The 9,753-nt window shown below is 52.4% G+C and overlaps 2 protein-coding genes across 2 annotated transcripts; both read right to left on the reverse strand.

The window, feature by feature from the left end:
- Positions 1 to 4,698: 4,698 nt before the first annotated feature.
- On the reverse strand, positions 4,699 to 6,422 carry TMEM95 (transmembrane protein 95). The gene is made up of 7 exons (XM_074320243.2): positions 6,136 to 6,422; positions 5,829 to 5,885; positions 5,547 to 5,627; positions 5,422 to 5,442; positions 5,199 to 5,303; positions 4,996 to 5,083; positions 4,699 to 4,859 (listed from the first exon to the last, which is right to left on the reverse strand). The coding sequence occupies exons 1-7, from the start codon at positions 6,302 to 6,304 to the stop codon at positions 4,826 to 4,828; spliced, it is 555 nt and encodes a 184-aa protein (XP_074176344.1). The 5' UTR covers positions 6,305 to 6,422; the 3' UTR covers positions 4,699 to 4,825.
- Positions 6,423 to 6,584: 162 nt separating this feature from the next.
- KCTD11 (potassium channel tetramerization domain containing 11) lies at positions 6,585 to 9,392 on the reverse strand. Its single transcript, XM_019745113.3, has one exon. It carries the CDS (start codon positions 8,601 to 8,603, stop codon positions 7,905 to 7,907), a length of 699 nt encoding a protein of 232 aa, XP_019600672.1. The 5' UTR covers positions 8,604 to 9,392; the 3' UTR covers positions 6,585 to 7,904.
- Positions 9,393 to 9,753: the final 361 nt, after the last annotated feature.

Raw genomic sequence — 9,753 nt, forward strand, 5'->3', positions numbered from 1 at the left:
TCGTGTGATAAGTGCTCAGTAACTTTTGTGGAACAAATGGATGAGACAGAGTCATTAACCTAGGTAGGGTGAAGCAAAAGTTTTTTGTTTTTTTTTAAAGATTTTATTGGGGAAGGGGAACAGGACTTTATTGGGGAACAGTGTGTACTTCCAGGCCTTTTTTTTTCCAAGTCAAGTTGTTGTCCTTTCAATCTTAGTTGTGGAGGGCACAGCTCAGCTCCAGGTCCAGTTGCCGTTTTCTAGTTGCAGGGGGCACAGCCCACCATCCCTTGCGGGAGTCAAACCGGCAACCTTGTGGTTGCGAGGACACATTCCAGCCAACTTAGCCATCCGGGGAAGCAAAAGTTTTTTGACATCAAGAGCTCCTTTTCTGGGAGTGATGGGGATAGGAGTTTCCAAACCTAATCCACAAGCATTCTCCTGGTGAACAAATTTCTGCCTCCCTCGTCATTTGGTACTCCCTGACCCCACATGGTGGGCTCTTCCCAGACCCTTGGGTAAGACCCTCCTGTTCCATCACCCCATCTCCATCTCCCAGGACCCTGAGGTCCCATCCTTTCTCAATTTGCATTTGCCTTGCTAGTTTTCAGAGTTATGAGCCCATACCTTGAATGTATCTGTTGGTTTGCTTTTCCAAGTGGAAGCACTCATATCTACCATATTCCTTCAGACTTACAATGGAGGTGAGGGCCTTTGTAGCACGGTAGCTTACACCTCACCTCTGGAGCCTGACTGCTTGAATTTGAATCTCAGCTTTACCACTTACCATCCCGTGAATCTGAGCAAGTTAATTCATGTTTCTGTGCCTCTGTTTCCTCATCTTCAAGGTAAGCCTATTAGGAGTATCTACCTTATGGGGTTATTGGAGAATTAACTGACTATGTGTGTGGTAGCCAGTCTCCAAAATGGCTGCTAATGAACCTCCGCTCCTGATATTCACACTGTTGTATGGTGCCTTCTCACAATGAATAGCACTCATCTGTGTAATCAGTGAGATATTATGAAAAGGATGGTGTGTGACTTCCGAGCTAGGTCATAAAAGACAGTGTGGCTTCTGCCTTCCTCTCTTGGATCACTCACTCCAGGGGAAGCCAGCCACCAGGGCATGAAGAGACTCAAACAGCCCTATGGAGAGACTCCACGTGTTGACGGTCTTTGGTGCCAAGTGCTAGGCTCCTTTTTCTGCCCCACTGTTTCAGTTATCTATTGTTGAGTACCTACTAGCAGAAAGACCCCATTTTATTATGTTCCAGGACTTTGACAATCTGGAATTCCAACAGGACATTATGGGAATGGTTTATCTCTGCTCCACTATGTCTGGGGTCTTAGTTGGAAAAACAAAGTCTGGGGATGACTTGTCAGCTAGGGGCTGTATTGTCACTCCTATGTCTAGCAGTAGATGCTGGATTTTGGCTGAACCCCTCCATGTGTACTCTTCATGTAGGCTGAGCATACTCATAACATGGTAACTAGGTTCCAAAGTGAGCGCCCCAAGAGGCAGAGGGCAGAAGGTGCCAGTTTCTTAAGGCCTGAGACCAGAAAGTGGCCCAGAGTCACTTTTGCCACATTCAATTGGTTAGCCAGTCATGAAGCCCCGGTTCAAGGGAAGGATACATAAATCCTACCTCTGGATAGGAGGCATGTGAAAGAATGTGGGGTCATTATTTAAAACTGTCACACCCACAGTAGCCTCGTCTGTTTGGTGAGGGGCTCAGAAAAAACCAGCCCTACCTTAGCAAGCCACACTTTGGTGGGTTGGCTTTATGTGCACAGAAAAGAAACACCAACTCTACCCACCTTTTGTGCTATATGCTCAGGAAGAGCTTCTGTGGGGAGGGCACAGCACAAGGGTTCAGACAAGGGGCTCGAGTTGTCAAGACGTTTCCTAGCATCTACCAGGTGCCAGGCACTGGGGAAACAAAGACACAAAACCTTAAGTAGTGGCTTTACAGGGTAGTGCATGGTGTGCAGGGAAGATGTGGAAAGAAACACTACAACCTGACATAACAGGTGCCACATGAGAGATGCCTAGAAAAGGGGTAATGTACCCTGCCTCAGGGGCTCAGAGAAGCCTTCCCAGAAGAGCTGATGTCTGAGCTGAAGGAGAAGGGCATCCCAGGTATAGGAGCAAGCCTGGGCAAAGGCAAGGAGACATGAGAAAACTGTTTGGGCAACTACCAGTGATTCAGTCTGGCTGTGGGGTGGGCAGAGCTGTTATAGTTATAAAGCTCCAGGAACACGTTGGGGCCAGGTTTCAAGAAGCATTACAAAGGTGAGCAGTGGGCAAGTGGCATGAGAGGAAAAGGATGTGCATGACATCTTGGCACTGCCATGAAGCCTGAGAGAGATCAAAAGAGGGGGTGGGGTCGGGAAGGAAGGTGAGTTTGGACATGTGGAGTCTGAGATGCCTGTGAGGCATTCAAGTGGAGATTCCAGTTTGATCTGTGTTTAGACAGGTCTGGCCTGGGGACTAAATAAGACAGGGAGCTTCCTTGAATGTCATGGTCAAGGGCCAAGTCTATACTCTGTAGGCAAGAAGAGCCAGGGAAGGTTTTAACTAAGAGATTATAATGGCTAATATTTAATGAGGGCTCATTACATATTGGGCACAATCCCAAACATTTTATATGAACTTATTTGGACCTCACCGTACTCCCGTAAGCTGAATACCTCTGCATTTCATTGAATTTAAGGTATTATCAATGGTAATATATACCATTATGCCATGACATTTTTTCAATTTAAAATGGATTCTTCAGAGATGCTAAAATGTAAACAGGAAAAATAAGGCCATAGAATCAGTGAAATATAACTTACATGTATATGAAGAAACAGGAACCAAGAAGTTCAAGAGACAGGGCAAGGATTTGAAGCCCAACTCCAAAGCCCACGTTCTCAACCACCTGATTTGATGCTGGACAGGAGATTGTGAGCATGTAGAACTTAAGACCAGTGGCCACTGATGGTGCAATGAAATCTGAAGGGTGTGGGCAGCGTTACATGGCACAACTGGGAGACAAGTCCACACTGAGAGGGTTCTAGAGTGGGCTGGGGCCACAGGGTGGGCGGAGGGGACAGATAGAGTAGCGGTCCTTGAAGAATGGGCAGAACTAGTTGACCCACTACATGTTGGGTGTGAAAACAAGGGTAACTCCAAAATGTTGAGCCTGGAATGGAGGTACAGCTTAAGAAGGCACAAGACAGCTACTGCAGATCAGAAGAGAGCTGTGGTGCCTGAGCAGTCAAGAGGGTTGGCTTCTCACCCCAGTTTGGGCAGTGACCCCGCCTGGCACCTGGTGGGCAATCACTAAGTATCAAATGAAGAGATGAATGAGTTGTATGCTCTTGGGCAAGTTGTATGATCTTGCTGTATGATCTGTTGGCCTCGTTTTTTGTGTGTAAAATGAAGAGATTGGACTAGAACATGTAAGACAACATGGAAGGTACTCTTCTGGAAAAGATAGGCATTCCTCTCCCCATCCTAGAACCTCATGGGTACCCCCAAAACTGGTTCTAACCCTGGCTGTAAATTAGATTAACCGAGGCCCCATATGAGAACACTAAATTCAGAATCTCTGGAGGTGAGATCCAAACATAGGTAGTTTTTATAGCTTCCCAGGTGATGCCGATGTGCCGCTGATTGAGAACCCTGGCCCTGGAGCTCCTAGGTACCCAGCATGAAAACCACTGGGATAGGTGAGGGCCAGAATCCCTCACAGGCCGAGGCCCTTGCACTGCGACTTGTGGTTGGTGACAAGCCTCTGTTTTCATGTCCCATCTCCCATCCCCCAAACAAAAACTCCTGATAGGCAGGGGACAAAACACCAGGGTTTCTCAACCACAAATTATTGACATTTTGGGCTGGATAATTTCTTGTTGTGAAGGACTCTCTTTTGTGTTTTAAGATATTGACTAGTATCCCTGGTCTCTGCCCACTAGATGCCAGTAGCATAGCCGCCCTGCCCCCCAGCCAATCAAAGCAATCAAAAATGTTTTCAGGGGCTGCCGGTTGGCTCAGTTGGTTAGAGCGCGGTGCTCTTAACAAGGTTTCCAGTTCGATCCCCACATGGGCCACCATAAGCTGCGCCCTCCACAACTAGACTCAAACAACTACTTGACTTGGAGCTGATGGGTCCTGGAAAAACACACTTAAAATAAATAAAATTTTTTAAAAAATGTTTCCAGATGTTGCCAAATGTCTCCTGGGGTGCAAAACGCTCCCAGCTGAGAAACACTGTGCTCCACTGAGTTTCATGTCCTCCCACCCCAGTTGCAGACAGAGGCCAGGCAGGGGTGGAAGCCATTTCACAGCATGTTTAGTTGGGCCTGGCAGGAGGGAAGCCTCTGTGGGAGGCCCAGGCTTCACAATGTTAAATGGAGGGAGAGCATGCCAGCAGACTGACTGATGTGGTCTCACTGGAAGAGGGAGGGCGTTCTCCAGAACACTCATTCCCGGATTCCCAATCATTCATAGGAGAGCCACGAGTAGCTTCTGGGGCAGACAACCCCGCTTTCTGGGAACAGGCAGAAAGGAGCGTGGGAGTGGTAGTGTGTGTGGAGGGGATTCTTTCCTTCTGTAGATATTTTCCTGGCATCGGTGACTGTTCTGTCTGATTGGTTGACGGCTGGAGGGGAGACTCTTTCCAGCTGTGGGTGCCTGGTTCCCTGGAGGCCCTCTGACACTGGGATCATCTAGGTTTCAGAGTCTGGAAGTTTGAACTTTTGGGGCTGGATCTAAGGGGCTGGCTGGTTCCCATCCCCCAAAGGAAGTAGAAGTTGTGGGTATACTCTCTTTACAACTGCGGGCTGGGATCTGTCAGCATCTTCATAAGTCATTTTTTGCTTTGAGGAGGTGGGACCTGAGGGAAGACAGAAGCGGGAGATCTGGGAATGGAAGGGAAGGAGGCTGGGAGAGAAGGAGGAAGGGTGGGTGGTGGAAAGTACTGGGTGGGTCAGAGGCAGTGAGGCTCTCCCCTTCCCTTATCCCCAACTCACTCCACCACGAGGCTCAGGACACCCAGGAGTAGGACAGATCCAAAGACAGAGAGGAGCAGAATCCTAGCTTCCCAAAGATCGTGACTTCCTGCAGAGAACCCAGGAGGCAGTGAAAGATCCTGGGGCTCACACCTGTTGACGCTGGGGGGAACCTAAGAGCTCAGAGATCTGGGTGAGGTCAGGCAAGTGTGGGGAGTAAGGACCTGGGAAGCAGCGCTTTTGTGGCCAACACAGCACTTCAAAACTCTCGCAGGTGGAACAGTTGTACAGGATGGTGCTGCCCCCTGCAGGAGACAAATGAACGCGAGCTGGTAGGGGAAGGCCCGACTCCACCCTTCCGAAGTATCCCACTTCCTTAGGCTCTCAGGCTCTCCTCAGGTACCCCAAAGTCCCTTGTCCTCGATACCCCTTTCCTTTTCTACTCACGGCAGGTGGGAGCGCAGAGAGCTGAAATGATAGACAAGGAGGGGTGGGGGGTAGATGAGCCACTCAGACACACACCCCTTTGCCTGAGATCCTAGGCACCCCTTGATCCCTCCCTGCATCAGTACCTTCCCTGGTGTACTCAGGGAGCTTGATCTTTTGAAGCCATTGCCAATATGAAGGGAGTGAGGAGAGAGACTTTTTGATCTCTGGGGAGAAAGAGAGCAGCCATTTTGCCCAGGGCCTCAATAGTGCTAGTTGACATCCACCCGGTCACCCAACACCTCCCCCATCACACCTCCTGTCTCCACTTGCCCTCCTCCCTTTCTGGCCTCCCCAGTCCTTTCTTCCCATCCCCTTCCTTGGTACTCATCCTGGCCTCTAAGTGGTGCCTTCCCCATTGACCTCACCTATGACCCTCAGAACTCTGTGAGTTTTCTCTGTGACTTTGTTCATGGACCCTTCATCTGTGGAGATAGGCAAGGACCAGTGAGTGAGCAAGGACCAGTGAGTGATTGATTCCCTTATCAGCCCAGAAGATTTTGGGATCTTTCCTGACTTTCCCAGGATCCAAAAAAGCTCTCCCAGAGAGAGAGGCCAGTATGTCATGGAAGGGCTATGGACAGCTGAGGGGCACAGCTGGGAAGCCACATGTTGCCCTTCTTCGGGCATGGGGGTGACTATGGGCTGGGCCTGTCCTTGGATGTCTGGACTTACCTAAGGCAAAGGCTGAGAAGTTCCAGGAGGCCTCACAGTCCTTCCACTGGGCCTCCATCTGGCTGCAGAGTTGAGCCAGGCGGCCTGACAAGTCTCGGGCTGGGAGACGGCAGAAGACACAGGCCTGAGCAGCTGCCAGGAAAACCCCACCTAGTGTCAGCAACCACATGAGGCCCACTGGGGGTTGCTGGAGGGGAGCTGGCCCCACCTAAGCTAGGAAGGACTCAGAATGCTCTGTGATCCTGGTTCTAGCCCTTTGCCTGGAAGTTCTAGTGTCCCAGAACAGATGGAGGTTCTAGAGCATTCCAGAACAGTGCCACTGCTCCATCCCCGGTGGGGGTAAACCTGGGGCCCAAGAAACTGGGGACCAGAAGAAGACATCTCTAATAGGAGATGGGCAGAGAAAGCTGGGCTTCTGACCCAACCTGTCCCTCAGCAGCCATTACAAGTTTGTGGTTCCAAAAACAATTTTATTTTTCTTCTTGTAAGTGATAAATAATAAGTAACTCCGCCAGTGAACTTGTTCAGGAGTATCCCATCCCCAGGGATTCAGAAATCCCATCCCGTCCCACATCCTCCCTGACTCTCACAAACTCTTCCATTCATCTCTGCCCTGGGAAGCCTTGGGTCTTCTCCAGCTATCTCCTAGCAACAGACCCATGGCTGCCTTAGCAACCAAGAGTTCTATAAAGGCTCCCACGGCCAGGCTAAGCCTAGTGACTTCTCTTACCTCTCACCAGGAAGATCCTAGTGACTCAAACCCCCACAGGCCCATATGTGGTGATGTGAACGTGCATTCATGCGTATACACACACACAGACACACACACCTTGTGATTAACTACTAATTATCAGTCTACTCACATCCACACCACAGACACATCTGGTGCCCAAACAGTTGCTGGGCAACCCCAAACAGGCCTGGACATGCAGAAATCACAGAAAGACCAGCACGCAGACACGGTCTCCAACAACACAGATGGGAGCCAGGATGTCAGAAACCCCCGCATCAGTCAGACACACACGGAATGCACGTACACATGAAGGAAGTAAGGCCAGGACCCAAGGAGATGCCACCCTCTTCCCTATGGCCAGCCCCACCATTAATATGGGATCCTTTAAAACAGTTGGATCTCCAGAGGGATGCTCCACCCCATAGTTAATGGGAATTCTCCTAGCTACCTTATGGCAGCCTAGGGTGGGGTGTAGCCTTTCTGTCTCCCTCCGTAGTTGGCTTGAGACACAGCAAAGACTCTCCTTTCCCATGTTCCAGAGTGTTCTAGCCTGTCATTGGTCAGGCCAGGCCACCCAGCTCCAGGAGGAGAAGTCACAGTCCAGGAGACCACATTAGAGCAAAGTCCCACTTCCTCCCAGACCTCAGTATCCCTGCAGGGTTCTGCTAGCTAGGCTTAGCCTGGGCAGAGAAGTGTCCCCACTTTTCCAGACCCTTGAATACTGAACTTCAACAAAGGAAACACTGGAGGTCCCCAGCCTCAGGAAAGAACAAGCCAGGGGAACCTTCCCCACCCCTCCCAAGATTACTAGCACCAATCCAGAGCCTCTGTACCACTTGCGAGCCCTTAGTGGGCTTGAGTTTGGGGAGTCCTGCCCACTTCTAGGCTCCAGTCAGGTGCAGTGGGACCCCTGACTCTCACAGCTCCCATAGCAGAGCTATGAAGAGGCTTCAGGGGAGTCTTCATCTCCTTTGCTGTCCCCTTCTTCCACCCACCTCCCAGTCAAACGGGGGACAGCATTCCCAGTTTGCAGTTCTCAGTGCCGGACAAAGCGCAGCGATCTGGAGTTGAACAGGTCTTCAGGGTCAGGAAAGACAGAGTCTAGACGGAAGCCATGCTCCAGAGCCACCCGCAGCACCTCCTCCAGGAAGCCTGCTGTGCCCACCACTTCGCGTCGTTCTCCTGGCTCCCCAGTCCACAATGGCTGCAGCCCCAGTCTCCTGTACTCCACTTCAGGGAGTTCTGTGGGGCGGGGGGCCCACTCCAGACGAAAGTGTGGGCCTCCCTCAGCTCTCTCCTCATTGGCCACACCAAATCGGGCTCTCATGGCATCCAGACACTCTGGGTCAGTGCAGAAGAGGTTGGCTCGGAAGGTGTCCACCTGGACAGAGCTCAGCTCATAGTGGTGTGGGCCCTGGCGAGCAGAGAAGTGCACCAGGCGGGGGCTGGCATCTACATCTGCATGGAGCAGGGCAGCTGTGGGTGCAGGGGCACTCCGAGAGGCCTCCAGTTCCCGCAGGGCATCTAGGAGGGGCCGGATCTGGTAGAAGTCGGCCTCTGCCCTAAGAAGTGCTGTCTCCCCATACCCAAGGGGAAGGTCCAGGCGGCCCAGCCGCAAGAAATTGAGAATGTGCCGGAAAGCCTTGCCATCTCTGTCGATGAAGTAGTGGCCGCCTCCCTGGGGGTTGAGGTTGGGGGACATAGGGGTGCCAGCCCTAAACATGGCACCCAGCATGGAGTCTGGGAAGCGAGTCAGGGTTTCCACAGTTGTGGAATATAGTGTGCCCCCCACATTCAGGGTCACAGGGCCCCCAAAGGAGGGGGGCGAAGAGGGCACAGGAGGAGGGGAAATTTTGGGGCGTACTAGAGACACCAAAAGAGAAGAAAGGGCAGAACTTCCTGGGTGTGTGCAGAATTGAATTGTAAAATTCAGATTCTAAGCCAGAGGCACCGATTGGAGTACAAGGTAGCAAGCCTTGGGGCTCACCAGCTACCTTGGTGGTGGGGGATGGTTTCTGACACAGAGACGCCTGACAGGTTGGGAGAACGGATGAAAAGAGCACAGGGAAGACCAAGAGGGAAGGGAGTTTTAGGTCCAGACGCATCCGATTCTGGGTGATCAACGATTCCTTTCTGCGGTCTCCAGACAGTGGGTTTCCGGAATCCAACCAGCAGGTGACGGTGGCGAGCACAAGGCCGATTCTTTGAAGGGTCCAGCTTCCGAGTTCTTGGTCAGATCGCTGTCGCCGTGGGCGAGTCCACCCAGGATTTCGGGAGCCAGTCAGAGGCCTGGCCTTGGCCTGACTCCGGCGCAGGTCCCAGGAGACGGAGGTTGGGCTGCCTGGAGCTGATGGTGGAGGTGCCTTTGTATCGGTTAGGGAGCGAGGATGCACGCTCAGTCCAAGCTGCCAGGGTCCGAGGACTCTTGAGGGAAGCGGCCGGGAGTCTAGGAACCAGGGAGCCGCCGCCTTACGGGGGTGTCGCAGCAGCAGCTGAAGTCCTCTCCGCTCCCAGGAAGTGGCCTAAGGGCAGTGGCCGGGGACCCTTTAAGAGACAGCCCCACCCCCTTGGCCCGCCCCCCGCCCCCGCGGGGCTCGCGCGGCTCGGGTGGAGGTGGGAGCCGAGAGAGGCGAACTGGAGACACTGGGCGGACGGGCTGGACGGGCGGACGCAAGTGGGGGTGGGGTCGCGAGGGTGACTCAGGCGCGTCGCTCCGGATGTGGCCGCGACCGCCCGGGCCTGCGGCCCCAGGTGTGCGCGACCTTACGTCTGCAACTTGGAGGAGGAAGGGTCCCCAATCTCGCCACTCTGAGGAAACCGAGGCACAACCGTCCAGGGCTTGGGGACCGTCTCTTTCCTCCTCGTCGCTCCCGTAGGAAATTCCC

This window comes from Rhinolophus sinicus, chromosome 12, assembly GCF_057876585.1.
Source record: "Rhinolophus sinicus isolate RSI-liver-muscle chromosome 12, RSI-T2T, whole genome shotgun sequence".
Taxonomy (NCBI): Eukaryota; Metazoa; Chordata; class Mammalia; order Chiroptera; family Rhinolophidae; genus Rhinolophus; species Rhinolophus sinicus.